Source organism: Uncinocarpus reesii, genomic scaffold, assembly GCF_000003515.1.
Source record: "Uncinocarpus reesii 1704 scaffold_1 genomic scaffold, whole genome shotgun sequence".
Taxonomy (NCBI): Eukaryota; Fungi; Ascomycota; class Eurotiomycetes; order Onygenales; family Onygenaceae; genus Uncinocarpus; species Uncinocarpus reesii.
This window is the reverse complement of record NW_003052500.1, coordinates 6,354,783-6,374,349: the sequence shown is the minus strand read 5'-3', so window position 1 is coordinate 6,374,349 and position 19,567 is coordinate 6,354,783. Positions and strand designations below refer to the sequence as shown.

The window sequence follows — 19,567 nt, the reverse complement described above, 5'->3', positions numbered from 1 at the left end:
GTGCGATAGCTTGAAGCTGGGGTTCGATGTTGAACAAGGGAAGCCAGGCAAATCATCGAGCGGGTTTTGTACATATGTACTGCGCATCCATGTCGGCGAGACGACGGGGCCCCGGGCGTGAGTTTAGGGGATTGGGAACGGCTGCAAAAGTTTGGGTCAGGAGAACGGGAGAGCCACAGTACGACCACGGAAAGGCGACGGCGGGCCAAAGATTGGGGATCACAGGAGGTTTTTTCGGATTTCGACAAATCAGCGGCGGGTGCAGGGAGCTTTTATATCCTGGGATGTGGGAAGTTTTTGTCCAGAATTTCTAGAAAAATCACGCAGGAGGCCGTTGCTTCACTTCGCACTGCCTCAGCGCCCTGGACTTGACGTGCATTTACATACTTCTCTGTTGCTTGCCGAAGAACGCGCGCGAGAGATATCCAAGCAACCGTTGCCCGTAGGTAGGATTCGACTTGGTAGCGTTGGCAAATCGCGGCCTTGAACTGGAGAAATTCGAATGCCTCTGGGGCCTTTCTCTTATTCGAGATCCGCCTGTTATTTGTTTGTTTTAATAAAGGGTTTTTTTCCTGTTGGCGGTGAGACCTTGTCGGCGTCGAAAATTTTCATTCAATAAAGTCGAGATTTAATTTCAACACCACCACAATCAGCCTCAATTTGTGCTGATTCCGCTTCTCGACGTTCCCACTCAACCAGCATCGCCAGCAGGCCAATTCGTTGCGAGCAAAGTAACAGTGACGAGCCAAAGGACTGCAATAGAATGTACTGTCCATCTCCCGCCATCCCGCCAACAGAATCAGAGAGAACAACGAAGCGCCACCACGGCCGTCTGCTCGTCCCGCACCAGATCAAGACGCCTCCCCATTTCTTCCCATTGATGCCCACTTGACGGAGAATCGCAAGCCGGCTCGATTGATTTCTGTCTGCTTAACTACTATCGCCCTGTCTTCTCGCCTGCCAGCGTTGCGTTGGTGAGCGTCGCTGGCCCATAGCACACAGCGGCCTCGCAACTCATACACCACCTCCTCGCTGTGCGTGGTCAGGTTACACTGGGCACAACGTCTCCTCTTTCAGCATCGAGCGGAAATTAATGCATTTGAAGGCCAGCGGGATCCGTTAGGCGACACGAAACCGTCCTGGTCTATTGCATCCCCTCACCTCGCAGACACAGCACGCACGCATGCTGTGAGAGAGAGAGGCTGGGGAGAAGAAGTCAATCAATCCTGCCCTACGTTGCCCTTTCATATGGACAAACCGACTGTGTCTAGCCGGTTGTCGTCCTGGTCGGTTGTAACGCGGCTGTCGAGCTAGAGCTCGCGTCAAGTCGTGCTGCATGGCCATCTCAATTGCGGACACTGCCGGGCCTTTCTTGGACCCTATATTACCCATGCCTAACCTCAAGAAATCCGCTCCCGTCAAACAGAGCTTCTTGCACCGATTGGGTTTGCGAAAATGGCTAGCCAAAGAGAGCCATCGTCAGAGCCACAGCCCGGCTACTCCCCCGTCGCCGCCGGTTCCTTTCCCTCTTGCTGCTCCTCCACCGCCCATTGAACCTCCTCCGCCCATCAAGAGACCCAGCCATGCCAGTATCGAATTCAACGACAATCGCGACGAGAAATTCGGAACGTCTCCCCCCCAAAGACGATCCGTGAATAACATCAACCTTGAATTCTCACCCGAAGCTACCTTCAGTAGACAGGAATCTGAACGTCGAGAGCTTTTGACTCCGAATGAAAAGACCGATAAGAACCATCGTCGCGCCGTTTCCGCGGACCATCGACGACCCCTTAGCTTCCATCGACCGAGATCCACTCGTGCCCTTTCCGTCCCTCGATCTTCCGTGCCAGAGCTGGCATGGGACAACCCGTGCCTCACTCCTCATGGAGGATCCGGGAACGATTGTTTCCCTAGCCTTGAACACTGCAATACCGCGACGCACACTGATGCCGCATCGGCAAATGGCGAAGACTTTGAACGTGTATTGCAATCGGAGTTGGATAAAAAATGGATATTGAATCTGAGTATGGGTTTTCGGGATAGGTTGGACCGCGAAAAATTTTTCATCACCTACGCAGAGAGCCCCAATCATTGGCGAAGGGTAACTGTATCCTGTGATTATCGCGATGCGGAGCCTGAGTCACTTGAGCGAGACCTCAAGGAGTTACGTTTTCACCGTGACAAGAATGCCCGAATCTATGAATCCATTCGAGAATCTATCGATGAAATTGAGTTTTACGACACCGTGACGAACCTCAGATTGGAGACTCGTGAGGGCCGTTTGCATGTTCACGTCACGGAGGATGTCAACGAAATCATCCCTTATCCGCCAATCTCTAGCGTTGCCCATCTAAGTCCACCATTGATTCCCGAAAGTCACATCGCTTTTCATAGTCATCTCTCCGGTTTCGTCTATCATGTGAAGCTGAATGGGGAAAACTATGTCAAGAAAGAGATAACTGGACCAGACACGGTTGAAGAGTTTTTATATGAAATTAACGCTCTCCATGCCTTACTGGATTCTGACTGTGTGATCCAGTTTAAAGGCATTTTGGTGGATGATTCAGTAACCGTGGTCAAAGGCTTACTACTTGACTTTGCATCCCAAGGCTCCTTGGCCGATCTGTTTTTTGACTACAAAGGCAACACAGAATGGACCCGGCGAGAGCGCTGGGCTCGACAAATCATTAAAGGCCTTGCGGACATCCATGAAGCCGGATTCGTTCAAGGAGACTTTACGGTGTCAAACGTAGTCGTTGATGAGCACGACAACGCTAAAATCATTGATATTAATCGCCGTGGATGCCCCATTGGCTGGGAGCCGCCAGAGTTTACGAAAAAGATTGAAAGCAAGCAGAGAATATCAATGTACATTGGGGTGAAATCTGATCTTTTCCAGCTGGGTATGACCCTTTGGGCTATGGCCATGGAAGAAGATGAGCCGGGGACACAGCCTCGCCCCCTGACAATCCCCAGTGATTCAGCGGTCCCTGAATATTTCCAGAACATTATCCAGATCTGCTTAAGCCCAAGGCCACAGAATCGCCTTTCAGCCAAGGAATTGTTGTCTCTTTTCCCAAAGGAGTTACCTAATCCCGTAACGGAAGAGCTCTTGGAATACCCGGAACAAGACTCTGGCAATTTCATAACTACCCAGAAGTATGACACTACGGATTTGGGCTTGTGTCATCCTCACCAAATTGACTTCTGGGAGCGACCTGCTGACAACGTTCAAATTCTTAGGTTGCACAGTTCCGACATGGGTTCCGACGTCGGGTCGCCGAGCCAGGCAGCGCTGCTTCACCCGGTGAAACCTGTGACCAACAGTGATTTTTCTTTGCATGACAGCCCAGGACCAGAAAGTGAACTCAATCAGGACCCGCTTCTGCCTTTGCCGCCGGATGATCTATACAACCTGGAGGGAGCTAGCCTGTCAGCTGAACCGACTAACAGTCACATTGTCCTCGATGATGTTGCGCAGTATGAACTCGGGGGTGATATCAGGAACCAATTAGCTTTCCAGTCTGCCCTTTTCGCTGGTTCTCCTCCTTGTGGACAGGAGTTGTGGCTGGATCCTTTAGCACCTGCGAGTCAGACTGAATGCCCTAGGATATTTGCTCCTGGGGCTGAAAAGCTTCCCGAGCTTCTTACCGGCGTTGGGGACCATATGTTATATTCATTTCCCAACTCCTTAATTCCAAGAGACGCGAAAGTTAAGACACTACTGACTGCGTCCGAAACTGACGTTTTATCTGAAAAGGCAAATTCAGACATCAACCAAGAGGCTCCTGATAATGGTGACTTGAATAGCGACGCATGCCGTGAGGCCATTGCAGATAGCTTCTATACTGTTAGTGCCGATGAATTGCTCTTGTCAAGATTACCTATCAATCCGGCTTTGGCAAACTGCTCAACTATTGGCGGCGAGATATCCTCGCGGAATTCTGCGTCAAACGAAAGTCGCATTCCTGATACTCAACCCGATACGCAGTTTCTGCCGCCCACTGACGTTTGCGAATCTGTCGTACCCGTCGAGTCATCCGGACGACACCGTGAACGGCCTCCATTAGACAACGACAGCTTGATCATGTCGCTATTGCCCATTAATCCTGCTTGTGACCTAGCTAGACCGTCGTCAATAAATCCTCCCTGCGACGCCCAAATTTCAACCATACCTTCGTCTCCCTGTATTAAAATAGAACCGGATTTCCCTTCTTCAGCATCCTTTATTCCGCTCGACGACTTGTTTACGTCCGCCTTACCTTTAAATCCGGCCCACCTGAAATCGTGAAGATTCGCGATTGCGCACTCATTATGCGCACGATCTTGCACTTGTCTAATTACACATACGGGCGGTTTACGAACATCTACTTTTTATATTATCGGGGCCTATATTCACAATCAGTTTGCACGCGACTTAAATTTCTACTTCGGCGACGAAACAAGGCCACGAGATTATTGTTGACAAAAGCCAGCATGGTGGAGTTTTCCAAATGGTTCCTGGGCGCTAGTTTTCTATGAATATTTGGTGGGAATATGCATCTGGGTTTTGGTTTTGCTTTTTGAATATGTGGTTTTTGCTCTACGCTAGCTCCGTCTGCTTGTATGGTGAAGCATTTCTGGGAGGCAAAAGGGAAGGGGATTCGAACTTCACAAATTTTTGCAAATTTTCAAAGAATGATTTTTTCAAAGATAACCGCTTCTTTTAATAAGCGGTTTCATGGTTTCAGCGTTACCTGCTTGACCAGCTGGCAACAGCTCTTTTAAATTCAAAAGCTGTGGATTATATTTCGTATGGATGGGACTACTTCCTCCTTTTGCGGTAGGTCAACGCGGTGGTGAGCCTGGACATTTTCCACTTTTGATCTTGCTGGCACTGTTTGATCTGAACTGGTGACAGTGACATCCACAGCTTCTATACCTTCTCCCAGGACGTTGATTTTCAGCCTATGCATTTGTCGTCCGTCTCCCCTTTCGTTGCAATCGCGTTGAATCGGCTGTCAGGTCGGTTTTGGTTATAAGAAAAGGGTTCTGCGTTTCATTTCGCCTGGCCCTCTTTGCTTTCCTATTTGTTTGGGGCGTTTTAATCTTTTTCTTCACGCTTTTCTTTTCAGCGTCTGGTTATTCCTGCATTTTCGCCTTGCATGGCTTCTGTGACGCCGTAACGAAATGCTTTTGCTTCATAAGGCGAGGGCTCGCTCTCTAGCTCGGGGGCGTAGCTTTACGAGGTCCTCAGCTCTCAAATGTATATATACTCCGTACCTTTCCTTTAGTTAACTATGACTTATGACAAGTTCAGCCAATCCGGCTTCAACGAGGAAACCCGTGTCGTGAAACGGAATGATAACTAAAGTCCTTTGCATCTAAGATTATTTAATCCGAATATTAGCAGTAGTTAATCATGTATTAAATTTAAGATAATTATACACTAGGACCAAGAATTTACATTAGAGTTCGTCAGGAGATAGAGAGCAGGACACGATATTCCAGACCCTAATCGGCCAATTCGAGTGCATATTACGTTTTCTCTGCGTTCTCATGCTCTTCGTTTTCAAGTAGAGATGGCTGTAATTCATCAGAAGGATCTGGCATTGTTTGCGTTTCGATCTGCGCATCTGCCTTTTCCTGTGGAATATCTTCATCTGTATTTTCCGGGCTGTCACCTAGAGTTGGCTCGTCTGGTATTGGTTCAGCTAAAGGAGCATCAGAAGGTTGTGGAGAAGAGTCCTCAGGCTTATGGTCCGGTTGCGGCTTTTCAGTCGGTTTCGAGTCCGGTTGCAGGTCTGATTTTTGTGTTGTGTCTTGCGCAAGTGCTTGTTCCTCCTCCTGCTCCTCCTGCTCCTCCTGCTTCTCCTGCTCCTCCTGCTTCTCCTCTGGCTCATCTGGTTGTGTTTGTTCTTGTTCTTGGGTCTTACTTTCGGTATGGTTTTCGTCTTGGGCAGGTTCGCCATCTGGGGTGGAACTGGTGTCAGCAGTCGCCGGGGGAGTATTCGTCCTTTCGCCTTGCTCTTCGTCTTCAAGATCTTCCGGTGACGCCGTTGATTTATCATCGTTTGTTTCTATTGCGGTATTAGAAGGCTGTTCAGGTGATGATGGCGGTGTCTCCTCTTGAGGTTTTCGTGGTGGGTCATTATCCTGCTGTTCCTTTTGCTCCGGCGAACAATCGACGACAGAGGTGTTACCAGTCTCCTTAGTTGAGTCACTATCGTCTTCGGCTGCTTCCGTTATCGTAGTGACAGCCGCGCCCGTTGATGGTGAATGACGGTGTCGTCTTGTCGTTGCCCCTGGGCTTAGAGAAGTAGATGTATGGTCTGAGTTTGATTCTGGTTGAAGGTTATCTTCTTTCCGAAGTATAGTCATTTTTCGACCTCCGTCGTCTGGCCTTTTCGGGTGGGGATCTTCGCCCTCTGCTTCGGCGGGAATGGTATAATTGTCCTCTGGAAGCAGGTTGTACACATCACAAACTGTTTTGAAGAAGACATGCAATCCATCCTGGCCTTCCACTTGCCAAAACACCTCTCGATGTTGAAACCAAGCATGCCCAAAGATCCGATATACTCTCCGGAAGATGTTTGTTAAATGTCTCATGCTCGTCTGCGGCCCGCCCGCAGCCTCGCTTCCCAGAGTTAGTCGGCTTGGGAAGAATTTAGGTGAGGTTAGGATATTCGTTGCCCAATCCAAAGTATGACAGCAGTAATCGATTGCGCAGCATGGCTTTGGCGGATCATGTACAGCGCAAAGGTATTGCCATTCAGAAGCGCGCATTTCTGGGCATGTTTGTGCTGAGCAAGGCGGGTTGTCTGCGAAGAACGCAATGACGATATTGTTTGCTTTCATTGTCAAGAAGCGACATAGTTCGTAAAGCCACAGAGACCGTTCGACGCCCTCGGGAGGCTCAGCGAGTTGTTCTGCGGACTTTCGGTTAATTGGAACGGTTGAAGAGCCTGATGGATGCGTGAAATGCTGGTAGGAGGCTTTTAGGTGTTCTTGAAGTTGGAAAGGGGAATCGAGCTAGGAATTGAAGCAAACGTTAGTTTGATATTCTTCACAGAATACCAAAGACCTGAACGGATAACGCACTTGTGAGAGCGGAATGAGTGGTGGCCCGGAGGCCATGTCCGCAGCCTTGGTGCCGGGGCGGATTCGTCGCGTAGAGGAGCCATCTTGTGCGGGTGCTGTACCTATAAGGCTATCATCCACAGTCGGCGATTTGGGACCAATCTGCACTTCTGTGAACGGAGGGGGGCTGGGTAGGCGCGGAGAGCTAGATGGCGAAGCTCCGATGGCAGTCATTGTGGATTCGCATCCGGCACAGACTACTCAAAGAAGGAATGGACTGGTGACTTGTCTAAGATTACCACGTCCAATGGTTGGCTAGCTGGTTGCACAGGAGCACAGGGATGATAGACAATCCAGCAATGGCTCTCCTCCCCGTCCGTGTCTCTTCCGTGGTGAAGTTGAAGCTGAAATGAAGATCGATATTGATGGATGACGGAGCCGGTCACGTGGGCCGGTCGAGGGCTGTGATTACGTAATGCGGTTAGAAGAGCACGCGGTGTGTCAGGTGACCGCTAGCTAATCTTGCTATAACTAGCTTAGTTATTAACCTATGTAATCTTCTTGATCAACCCTCCTTGACGGCAACTGATAGAGGTCAAATTTACAGTGTACAGGGTACCGGTTGCCTACTTTCCTTTCTCAGTTCCCAGAGTCTTCAAAATATATACATCAGCCGGCCTTACTGACTAGATCTGAAAAAAGGCAGCCAAACAACCTTTAGCCCAGCCCACCATTAACTCCATTAACTCCATGACATCAGAAGACACGGCTTCCCTGGGCCTGTTGACCTCTTTCCTTCGCGGTGACAGGATGGCATCAAATCAAGATCTTCAACCGGACCTCTGGCTTCCACTGCTAGTCATCTGGACAGCAGAAGTCGCAGTGATTTGCCCTCTGCTCATTTCCAAGACTTGGCCAACATAACTGGAGCCTGGAACGCTACCAAACCGGTGCCATTCATATCGTCGGCATCTGATTGATCCCGGTGACTTGATCGAAGCTCCGCAGTCATTTCTGTTTTGATCCGGCCCGAGATTGGATTTTTCGATTATCACTGTCTGGAAATACTGCTCTCCGTAGTATGCAAGTTGACTGACCTATCAATCCTATTGCCTTGGATGGGAGGGGAAATACACCGGTTTGGGCACGGTTCGTTTGACTCAATACATTGGCAAAAATGTGCAGGTTACAGCATAACAATTCTAGGTCAATCATAGAAGGGTTGCTTGGACATTTGAACTGATCGGCCTCTAGAAGCTGTAGGTAGGTTGCCTTTGCCATTCATCTAGACAGCATATCTAATAGCTAATTCTAGCTACAGTTATTGATTAGAAATGGTATACATAACCTGGACATGGTCCCAGCATAGCGATTCACAAGACCAAAATAAATTTGAATAAAATCCTACTTCATCATCTCTTGAAGCACTTCTTCCGTGAACCTCCAAAGCAGTCCCGAGTTATGTGCATGGAATGCAGCTCCTGTGTAGTAAGTGTTCCGTCTGCCTTGCAGAGAGTACAATCTTTCGTAAAACCCAGACTTAATGGCATCTCTTGAGACCGTTGCTCCAAAAGGAGTATGACTAGACCAAGCTACAATTTCAGGCTCTTCTGAACCAGGTGCCTGGAAGCGTTTCATGGTCCTAATAATATCCGCTTTAACGTAATCGTCGCCTAATGCGCGGGGGCTGCCATATTTGATGTCGTATTTATCGGGAGCAGTAGGTGTGACCCAGTAGATACCTGGTAGTTTGGGAAGATTATACGCAGTATTGGGGTTGAAATTGGTCAGGCTATCGAATTTCCGGAGCCCAGGGACCTTGACCACGGAGGTGTAGTAACCAGTAGTCTTAAAATGTTTAAAGATGGACTCCTCTTCCATATCCAAGTCAAAGCCTCCAAGATTGTCCAAAGTCGGCGCGATGGAAACTAATAGCTTTCTCGCACGAATTATCCTTGTGCCGGAGGCCGTATTCACAACAACTGTGACATAGTCGAGACCACGGTGTACGCGCTCCACTCGACTTCGAAATAGCACATCGGATTTGATGATTTCGAAAGCCTTGTCATATACTTCGTGGTTGTCCCCGCTAGTAGGAATCAAGTACCCATTCTGTAGGTCCCTCAGCACCGTGAGGTCAAATGTTTTAAACACGTAGAGCGTAAGCCGTTTAAGAAGGTCGCCAAAGCCCTGACAGTAAGTGTATATTATCTCAATTGCGTCTCCAATGTTGTATTTCTTTATAAACTCGGCAAACGGGAGGAGCAAATCTTCCGGCACTGGCTCACGGAAAAAAAACCCCTTTTGCAACTGCGGATATTTAGCAGCTTGCTGGGCATACGACGCGAGAGCCATTGTCATGTTCGGCGGTTTGTAATCGATGAATTCGCCAGTTCGGAAATCGGCGTAGAGTTTGTCCCCTTCACCGCCCTCTAGATGCGTCTTTTGAAAGGGAACCCCCAGGCGCTTGAAATATTCTCTGGTGATGTCCACGTCATCAAATACTTTGACCCCAAAGTTGGCCGGCCCCTTCGCCGAAGAATCAATGTGTGTATTCGTATGTCCTCCCAGTATATCTTCTTGTTCAATGACGATCATGGACCTGTTCATATCTCGTAACCTAACTGCAGCATACGTGCCTGATGCTCCGCCTCCAATAATGCAAACATCATGGATTAGCTGTTTGTCATTTCCGCCGCCTGAGAAGCCACTCTCTCCAGGAAATCCTTTCGATATTCCAATCAAACAAGGTACAACAAAACAGAAAATTGTCTTAAACTGGTGGAGCATTATGTCAATAGACTATAATATTTACTCCGTATTTCGTAAGAAAAGGTGACGAAAAGGATGGCATAAACCTAGGTTGAAGGCGGTACTTTCTATCGAAATGGCACTGCGGATCGCAGGTAGTTGCTCTTCCTTGGACCGCCGTCAAGATTCGGATGAAAGCAAAATGTATATATTGAACTTAACGGAATGACCCTGACGATATTTAAATACCTGGGGGTTGTAGCCCGGGTGGTCATACGTGCGGCTTGTGAACCTGTGATTTCATGTCGATCTGAATTCTGTAGCAAACTAGAAGATGAGTTGCCTAGCATTGGAAGCAGTCTTCCATTCATAACATCATTTGCAAACAAACTCTCCACAAAAGCGGTCAACTGAAACTGAGATGAGAATCATTGGGCCCTCAGCCCCCCACATTTTGGGTTTCTGGGAGAATGGAAAGACAAGAAAAAGAAAGGGGAAAAATACTCATGGGACGCCAGTCTTAAATTTTCTTGCCAACGTTGCACAATAACATCTTGAAGATGTTGAACCTTTGCATGTAAGTAGAATATAAAATGGCCGCAGGAATGCATAACCACTCCAAGTATGAACTCCACCGAGCTTGAACGGTCAAATTGGGTGTTAGAGATGTTTTACAAAAATGGTCGTCGACATAGCATATCAAGCTCTACGTCCAGGGCCGCATCTGATATGAGATATGGCTTGGATCGGAAGCTGGCGCATTGGGCCAACGGATTCTTGCATCAACAATCGCAATGACACGCTCATAAAAGATCCTTCTCTAGCTGTTTAGTTGCTAGATGGTGGGTATCATGCAGATGCCTTCTGCTCAAAGTAGCAACTGATGTTATTCACTCGTGGCCCCAAGTATTCTCGACACCTGATAATCAAGATCGGCATTGTGGTACAAAACCTGTTGCATGTGACTGCAAAGCCAGATCGTCATCTCGGCCAGACTTCATCATCCCAAAATGTTTGGTTGATGATTGAGACAAAGTCAGGGGTTTTCGTCATCTCAGGCTCGCTTCCAGATTTGGCGTCCATATCGGCGGGTACAAACCTCTGGTGTGCCTCACTTCGGCTGTAAACGGCTGATTATGGGTTAGTCCCTTTGAATCACAAACCCATACTGCTCAATCTGAGTACTGATTTGGGGTCGACGCAGTTCTGTCACCATTTCCCCTTGATTTGAGGTAGACCATGGGCGTCACGGGTTGAAGTCGAACAAAAGTTGAGAAGTGAAGTTGACAAGCAGTCAGTCACGTGCTAGTTGCTCTCGGCCAGACTTACTCTTCCTTTGACTGTGACATTCGCAGATGCCTGGTCGCTCTGCTTGACACCTGATATCTCTCTCGCCTGACATTGTGCAAAATTTGCCCATTGCACCAATTGAACACGTCGCCATAATCCCGCTACCAGGAATCTCTATTGCCCAATAAACCGGTTCCAGAATATGATCTCGACTTGCTTCTACCGCTATTGACGAGTTATAGGATTGGGCTTGACGTCCACGCATGGGAACTTGTCGGTATTAGCCTTGTTGATGGCAATGAAGATACGCGCGGAGGCCGATCTTGACTGTAACTAAGCATCTGTGTAATCGCGGAGCTGATTGCTCTGTGTGCTCCAATGTGTGTCACAAGAGTCGCTTTCGAACCCCAAGTCGGGAGAGGTCTCTCCCGGGCTTGGCTTTCTCCTAAGATGTTTCCCATTTGCGTTTCATTCATCGTTTGACCATCCCTCTTTATTCCGCGTGTTCGCATATCATCTCAGCAATGGGCTCAGGTGGCAGCTCAATGAGGTCAAAATTCTGCCCTCCGGTACAATGGAGCATCGGTAATTGATAATGGAAAAAACTCAGGATGATAATGCTCTTTGGTTTACGGATTCCAATTAAATAGTTACAGAGAGAACTTTCAGAATTCAATGGGATTGTGGGTTGGTACCTGTCACAATAGTAATAGATAGAAGCTGACCTAGATTCTCAAAACACTCTCGAAGGCTCCAAAACCCAGCAGGAGGCTGGCAGGAGCTACTAACGGCAGGTCAACAACGTCATATTAGGATTCGGAATAATCCATGCCTAATGGCCGCTCAATCGAATCTAGGGCTTAGGGCTAGGGCTCCCATGCCAAGACTTCAAGCTGACACTCAGTTAACTAGTTCAGGGGGAAAGCTACTCTGTAGTCAGGAGTCGACTGGAAGAATATTTACGGCAGTTTGGCTTCGTGAAATGTCAGTTGGGAAGGAGGAGAAAATGGGAGATTCAGTCGCAAGCCAGGGGCGCCCTGGGCGCATTGCATTGGGTTATACCGGAGAAATATGCAAAGTCGACCAATTTCACGTCATCAAGTATCCAAGATCTTGGACCGGTGAAGAGGCCGAGGGATACAACCTCATACGCCTAGACCAGATGGAAGTTGAGCGCCAAATCTACGAACGTCTGGGACCACATGAAGGGATCCTTTCCTACCATGGGCCTGGCGACGAAACCGGTGCGATCAAGCTGGCATACGCAACCCATGGCGACCTCGAGACCTACATTCGAGCGCATGATATCCCACCCGAGCAATTTTGCACCGCTTGGATTCGATCGTTGATCTATGCTTTCTATTTTGTTTATTGCCGCAAAGTACTGTATTTGTTCACAACGATTTCCTCAAAATCGCTGATTTCGCGAACGGTGCGATCTTCCCACTCGACGCAGATATGGAATCAATCTGCGCGCAAGATCTTTTGTCACGGGCCGATCTATTGGGAATCGGCTGTGTCATCTACTCAATCGCCTCTTGGACCGTATTTACTTATGACTACTTTGAAGAGAATCGCTTTCCCAGGCCAGAAGAGGTTCCAGCAACTGATGGCCTCATTTATGCAGAGATCATCAACAAGTGTTGGGCAGACCAGTATGCGAACATTCAGTCACTATACAACGATTTCCAAGAAGTTGAACATAAACACAGCAAGTCGAACCTATGAGCATGTTTCAGGGTCTGGTTTTGTCGTCCCCTCGCTCTTGTATATCTCAGTCCATTACCTGGCATCGCATTTGAAGGCGATATATGATCAGGATTCACGCCTTGAGTTATTGACTCGAGGCTACGACCGCGTAAACGTTGTGCCGTTCAAATCACCAGCGACCAGTGACTCTGGTCAAAACAGTGAATCAAGAGGTCATTTGGGGTGGACGGAAGTGGTTTCAGTGGTATATCGGCAGCATACCAGTCGATCTCGACGACCTGTGGGAGCTTCCTTGAAAAACCGTTAACCAAGGAAGAGAGGAATGATGAATGCAACCGTTTTAATGTCACATATCCCTTGTGATGAGCCTATAGGTTTGTTGAGACCATCACCTAAGTTGTCACCAGGTTTTCAAGAATATGGACTTCTAGAACTTGAAAGAAAAGCGATTTTATCTATTCATTGATGGAAGACGTGTTCATATGCTCGTCAAGTGTATCAACATGGGATGAGCGCATCTGCTCGGAGAACAATGAGAGCACAAGCACTTTGACAAACTTCAGCTAAGGAGCTTAGTGCCTTGGCAAAGAGTGTCCATTTCCGGTCTCGTGCCCTAGCCCTAGTTTCCTAATGTTACATTCATGCTCTCCAGCAACTCCAACTGTTTGGCATCGAGCATCGATCGTCTAGATACAGATACAGTACTTGTCTTGGTTGAAATGGATATCAATGAGCTTGATGAAGACGGCCCGCCGGAGCTGGTTTCTATCGAGCAGCTTGATACCTCAGAGAGACCAAAATCTCCTACGGATGTTGACCTCCCGCGGGTTCCTATAACTATTGTGACAGGTACCAACCCACCATCCCATTGGATTCTGAGAGCTGTATCCGTATCTAAGCTCGTTTCCAAAAGTAGCTATACTAAATAGACAAAACTATAGGCTACCTGGGTGCTGGCAAAACCACCTTATTGAATTATATCCTGAATGAAAGACACGGGAAAAAGATTGCTGTCATACTGAATGGCTCGTACATCCCTATTTAGATATACTCTTTTGATCCGATATAGCGTTATGCTAACGGATTGATTGTAGAGTTCGGAGATTGTATGTTTTTCGGAAATCACTTGACTTGATCAGGTCTGACTTTATTCTAGCTGTTGATATTGAGAAGTCGCTTACTGTCAATCAAGAGGGCCAACAAGTTGAAGAATGGCTAGAGTTGCCCAATGGCTGCCTCTGTTGCTCAGTGAGGTTTGTCTGTTGAATACGCCTTGGACATGTTGAGGCTCACTCGGTTTGATAGAGACACTGGTGTTATTGCCATAGAATCCCTTATGAGCCGACGCGGCAGTTTCGACTATATACTCTTAGAAACCACCGGACTTGCCGATCCGGGGAACATAGCTCCCTTATTCTGGGTAGACGATGGACTGGGGAGCTCCATTTATCTCGACGGCATCGTTACCCTAGTAGATGCAAAGAATATTCTCCACCATCTCGATCAGCCGGAGCCGCAGGAGGCCCAGGAGTCCCCTGACAACACAGTTTTAACTATCGCTCATCTGCAGATTTCACACGCCGATGTGATCATCTTGAACAAGAGCGACCTCGTTACAGCCGCAGAGCTGGAGCAAGTTAAAAGCCGAATTACAGGGATCAACGGCCTAGCAGCGATCCATATAACTGACCACAGCAAAGTGCCGCAGATTGAAGGAGCATTGCTCGAACTTCATGCTTATGATAGATTAGCAACTGTTGACTTTACTGAAAAAGGCCAGAGCCAACTTGACCCGGTACTTGATTATTAAATCCCTCTACCAACTGCCGGACGCTTGTTAACATAATGCTGTAGTCCATCTCCACGTTATCCTTCACAATACCCGACATCCCAGAATCTAAACTTCCCACTATTGACAAGTGGCTGCAATCTATATTATGGGAATGCCAACTTCCATCAGGGGCACCCGACAGGCCCTTCGACTTTGAGCTGCATCGTCTCAAAGCAATTATTCGCCTCACTAAGGGAAGCGTCAAAATCGTCCAAGGCGTCCGGGATATATTTGAAATCACAGATTCTGAGACACAGCAAGCTTCGGCTATCAAGGCGTCGAAATTCGTTCTGATTGGTAGAGGACTAGGCAAAACTCCGTCGGTATGGCGGGAGAGTCTGCTTGAGTTCCTTGGGGACGTTAAGAAAGTAGTCTCAAAGGGGGATGATTTTTGAAATTCCTGCTCAAGGCGTAGCCTATTTATCCTATCCGTATCACCCTCGTGATCAACCGCTATATAGTTGTTTCAATAAAAGACGCTTACAGCTCGCCAATAGGATAACTATTATTTTCGTTTACTCAGTAACACGCCCTAGTCGAATGTTGTACCAGCACAGTTGGTCTAGATATAAACTCGGCGTTTGAACTCCTGTAAGTCGGTGTTATTAAGAGCTCGCCGCTCTAAACACAGGTTGGCTAGACATCGAATCGTGTTTTAGACGATCACTGTAAATATTGCACACATTTATAACTATTCATCATTCGTTGATCACATATACATCGTCTTTCGCCTAATGGAAGGGGAATCTTGTGCTACAAGATTAAAATAACTATTTCCTTCATCGTACTCGACATCTGATATCTCATGGTCCACAGAGACTGGGACGTGAACGGCAGGAGAGTTGACGGGGCTTAGCGCAACCTTCGGTCGACTCTTGAACACGCTGGCATATTCTGCATCTTCGCCAAAAAGCTCATCTCGCGGAGTGGTAGCTCCCGACCTTTGTTGGGCCGTTCGTCTGCTTTTACTATCAGGGGTCTCAAGAGGATTAACCGGAAACGATTGTGAATGTCGGGATGCTTTCGAGTTTCCGGTTAATTTTTGGGGATGAGCCTCGGGAATCGGCAAAAGCGACATTGATTTTCGCGTCCGTTCTACGAGGGTGGAGGGTAGATTATTTTCTCGTTTGGACATGGCTGGCGTAGGGCCTCTAGGGCGGGGATTTAGGTATTCGTCATCCTGTGAAGCATCTGTCTCAACTCCGTTGGCATCTGGTGTGTCTGTGGATGAGTTGGTGGTTCGCCCGGCACTGGCATCAGGAACGTTGACCGAACCGGATTTAGGCAACGGCCGTGTTTCTCCATGATGCGAAGACAACCATAAACTGGGAACATGGTCAAAACCATCAGACTCTTGGGCCAGTCCCTGCCTTCCTTCGAGAGCCCTATCTTCTGGCACCGGGCGCGCTGCCTTTTGCCGCTGTTTCTCCCGACCGATGTTAGATCCTTTGATCTTAGCAAGGGAGCCTTCGAGGTCAGCCAAAATAGTTCGATACTCTGAAGCTTGCACACATTCCTTCGCTGATTGATTCAACTGCGCGAGGGACGCCACGTTCAAAGTTTGATGATTGCGAAATGTCAATATTCGATTCTGGCTGTCCGGTTCTGGTTGCTGCTTTCCAGGTTTCTCCCCTGTCAACGACCGTTTGAACTCTTGCCATCGTTGTAGCCTAGATTCCTGCTGCGCAACCCGTCGATCCAAATCCGCAAGAAGGTCTGAGGGCCTTTTCGACTTTATGGATTCTAAAGCGTTATTCTTTGCTAACGAGCGTACTCGGGAGAAATCAAATTCCAGTAAAGGGTCCAAATCAACTTGCAAACCGCCGCGCAGTAGCGACTCCGCCCATTCTTCATTCCCATGCCATGAAGAAATAATACTGCGACGTACACGCTCCGCTTTATTAGCATCAAGGATAGGTTGTGAGGTTGTGGAAGCACGGGCTGAAAGCTGGTCTGCTTTCGCAGCATAATGTTGATTAAGGTATTCATAGAAATTGCCAAGCCTCTTCCTCTCTTCGATGATGGAAGTCAGAGAGGAACGATAACTAAGTACTAGTGGAAGTAAATTCTCTTGCTCACATGCCGTTAACTGTTGAGAAACGGCCAAATGCATAGCTTGGCTTGGAGCCTTGCCGGGAAGGAGGGCTTTTCGCAAAACGGCGGAGGAAAAAGCTGCCAGAATTTCCTCAAATCGTTCACCTTTGCAGTCATCCAACATCGTCTTTCGAAGCATCGCTTCTTTCCCCAAAATGCCATTCTTCTTCAAATCAGAAAGCGCACGGAAAAGTGCCGCTCTTAGATTGACGGATTGAAGCGGTTCAAGCGGCGGAAAAAAAGGTTGCAGCTTCTACATTATTGTCATTATTTTGCTTCTGCTTTTCGCATGAGTGGAAGTAGCGTACAGTGTGTGCCTCGTTCTTGTCCCATATCAGGAACAAGTGATATAATGACCATTCCACGGCTTGGATCCTCCGACGGAGGTTAGTTTGCGAACCGGATAAAGCTACCGGGGTGATATCTGGCCAGTCTGAACGGGCGTCGAGGCGAAGGAGTTTCAAGTTGCGGATGAATATCGCGAGAGGTGTTGGGCCAGGCCATGTTTCCGCCTTTGGCTTGGTAGGTGAACGGGCGGAGGAGCGCTGCATTGAGCTGAATGCATGTTCTTATCCCAAGGATGATCCGAGAAAGTGCCAGACGCTCTCTTCTTCTAGAGGATGCTTTGCGTCCCGTCTTCAATGGAATGTTGTGTGTTGATGGACAAGCAGCTGCATGAATGAAGTGGCTCGTCGCGCGGTGTTTGCACTGTTTGCTCGTTGTTCCTGGTCTTTGCGCGAAACTGCTTGTGATAATGGCTCGGTGCTTTGTAGGCCTGATAGATTTCTGCTTTCTGGGTATAAATAGCCAGCTTACCTGTTTCCCCTTGTTATAGACTTTTCTTCTTGTTCATAGTTTCTTCGGAATTATCTTTTTTGCGTACGACAGCGATGGGATCCCAATCTGCAGATGAAGCGGCATGGTCCGCGAAATCAGGTGCGCTGAAGCAAGAGGGGAATTGATCCTTGTTGAAATCCATGCTAACAATGATTCATTTCAGTGATTGCAGAATTTCCTCAACCCTTAGCGGAAAATACCTCCTCCCCGGTTCCCTTTTTCCACCTCCTGGAACGCTTAAAAACTACGAAGCGAGAAGGCTGGCGCCGATTTAACATTACGCATGGCGAGTCCATTTCGGATCATATGTATCGCATGGCAATCATGACCATGCTTGCGCCACCGTCTCTAGCACGGAAACTCAACATACCTCACTGCACGAAGATGGCTCTCATTCACGACATGGCCGAGTCGGTGGTTGGAGACATCACGCCGGTTGACACCCACGTCACGAAAGCTGAGAAAGCGCGCCGAGAAGCTGAAGTCATGCAGTATATCTCGAAAAGCCTGCTGGGTGGCGTATATGGCGGTTCAGCTGGAGAGACCTTGCAGTCGGTTTTCCAGGAATATGAAGACAATGAAACTCTGGAGGCGAAATTTGTCCATGATATCGACAAGATGGAATTGCTGCTCCAGACGATAGAATACGAACGGACACATCGCGGAAAGCTTCAGTTGACGGAATTCTATGGTGTCATGAAGCGTATACAGCTCCCGGAGGTCAAGGAGTGGGCGGAAGCAGTGATGAAAGAAAGAGAGGCATTCTGGGCGGACAAAGGCGGCGCACCGCTTCTCCGTCAATCCTGACGAGTTTCCTTTTCATGATTGCTCTCGACGATTGGATGAGTTATGTCCAAAAGTTAGAAGTTATGAATAGTTTTATCGGTCGAATCAGCTTCGGCTCGGAGTTGGATGGCGCAGGCCCTGAAGATCAATAATAGTGTGCTATGATCCTGCGATGCTGTCTGGAGCATATTCTGAAGCTAGACGATATTGTTGCCTTTTTCGTAGGCACGCCTTTCAATTCAGTGTAGAGAATCCTGCCCAAAGCTTCCTTTCGAGGAACCCAGTAATCGGCAAAGTCTCCCTGTTGTATCCAATCCTTGTATTCCAGCAACATCCCTCAGTCTACCTGCTCTTTTTCCATCTCCAGGGCCAACATGTCCGCCTCCGCTCTCATCTCCTCGTCACTCCTCGGCATTCTACCCTCATTATCCACCGCCGGGAACCTACGGCCCCTTCTTTCCTCCGCTCTCTGCCACATATATTGCGCGATATCACCCTCGTCCCCGTCTAACATGCCGTAAATCGCATCCGACCCGCCCTTGTGATCTAGATCCGCTCTGTGCCGCGGAACTATATGGGCATGGACATGCGGCACGCTTTGGCCCGCGTCTATGCCGTCTTGTATGGCGATGTTGAGACTCGACGCTTTGAAAACACGTTCGACCATGCGGCCTACGCGACGCACGGTGAGGAAGAGGTCGGAGGTTTCTGCGGGTGTGAGGTCAGAGATGCGAGGGACGTTGCGAATGGGAGAGACGAGGACGTGGCCGGGTAGAAGAGGCTTCAGGTTCACAAGAGCGAAGCTCAGGGATGTCATAAAGAAGACCTGTTCCAGATTGGATGGGGTAAATTAGACGGAAACCCGAGTTCTAGATATCAATGGGATGGGATTTGGGAGACAGAAAGCCTTCTATATCATCCAAAAACATTTATTAGTGATCACGTACCTGTGGAGTCACTAAAAAGGGCCCGAAATAAACGGGACTTTTCGGTATCAGGGCCATGGCTGAGGAATATGATGTGTGAGGGCTGGGGTTCACAGTGCAGGGCGGAGAGTTTGGTGCTGAACCCCCGAACAGTTTATCATGCCGAGAATTGCGTGTCAAGCGAGTGATTAATTACAGCCCAACAAGTTGAACAGTTGTTTGGAAAATATAATTTAATTTTTAAAAGGGTTTGCCAATATGACTTGATAAAAGTAGCCGGCCT

At 48.2% G+C, this 19,567-nt stretch overlaps 7 protein-coding genes across 7 annotated transcripts; 3 read left to right on the top strand and 4 right to left on the bottom strand.

The window, feature by feature from the left end:
* Positions 1-1,336: 1,336 nt before the first annotated feature.
* On the top strand, positions 1,337-4,291 carry UREG_02408 (uncharacterized protein; the record flags this gene model as incomplete). The annotated part of the gene is made up of 2 exons (XM_002542846.1): positions 1,337-3,159; positions 3,244-4,291. 2 exons carry the CDS (start codon positions 1,337-1,339, stop codon positions 4,289-4,291), a joined length of 2,871 nt encoding a protein of 956 aa, XP_002542892.1.
* Positions 4,292-5,517: 1,226 nt separating this feature from the next.
* On the bottom strand, positions 5,518-7,293 carry UREG_02407 (uncharacterized protein; the record flags this gene model as incomplete). Its single annotated transcript, XM_002542845.1, has 2 exons — positions 5,518-7,011; positions 7,081-7,293. The coding sequence occupies 2 exons, from the start codon at positions 7,291-7,293 to the stop codon at positions 5,518-5,520; spliced, it is 1,707 nt and encodes a 568-aa protein (XP_002542891.1).
* Positions 7,294-8,463: 1,170 nt separating this feature from the next.
* On the bottom strand, positions 8,464-10,263 carry UREG_02406 (uncharacterized protein; the record flags this gene model as incomplete). Its single annotated transcript, XM_002542844.1, has 3 exons — positions 8,464-9,683; positions 10,088-10,137; positions 10,202-10,263. The coding sequence occupies 3 exons, from the start codon at positions 10,261-10,263 to the stop codon at positions 8,464-8,466; spliced, it is 1,332 nt and encodes a 443-aa protein (XP_002542890.1).
* Positions 10,264-11,935: 1,672 nt separating this feature from the next.
* UREG_02405 (uncharacterized protein) lies at positions 11,936-15,036 on the top strand (the record flags this gene model as incomplete). The annotated part of the gene is made up of 6 exons (XM_002542843.1): positions 11,936-13,032; positions 13,463-13,659; positions 13,905-13,916; positions 13,967-14,063; positions 14,116-14,605; positions 14,665-15,036. The coding sequence occupies 6 exons, from the start codon at positions 11,936-11,938 to the stop codon at positions 15,034-15,036; spliced, it is 2,265 nt and encodes a 754-aa protein (XP_002542889.1).
* A 314-nt stretch (positions 15,037-15,350) lies between these two features.
* UREG_02404 (uncharacterized protein) lies at positions 15,351-17,286 on the bottom strand (the record flags this gene model as incomplete). Its single annotated transcript, XM_002542842.1, has 2 exons — positions 15,351-16,988; positions 17,044-17,286. 2 exons carry the CDS (start codon positions 17,284-17,286, stop codon positions 15,351-15,353), a joined length of 1,881 nt encoding a protein of 626 aa, XP_002542888.1.
* A 339-nt stretch (positions 17,287-17,625) lies between these two features.
* On the top strand, positions 17,626-18,379 carry UREG_02403 (uncharacterized protein; the record flags this gene model as incomplete). The annotated part of the gene is made up of 2 exons (XM_002542841.1): positions 17,626-17,671; positions 17,736-18,379. The coding sequence occupies 2 exons, from the start codon at positions 17,626-17,628 to the stop codon at positions 18,377-18,379; spliced, it is 690 nt and encodes a 229-aa protein (XP_002542887.1).
* A 316-nt stretch (positions 18,380-18,695) lies between these two features.
* Positions 18,696-19,362, bottom strand: UREG_02402 (Bis(5'-adenosyl)-triphosphatase; the record flags this gene model as incomplete). Its single annotated transcript, XM_002542840.1, has 2 exons — positions 18,696-19,184; positions 19,306-19,362. 2 exons carry the CDS (start codon positions 19,360-19,362, stop codon positions 18,696-18,698), a joined length of 546 nt encoding a protein of 181 aa, XP_002542886.1.
* Between the last annotated feature and the right edge of the window lie 205 nt (positions 19,363-19,567).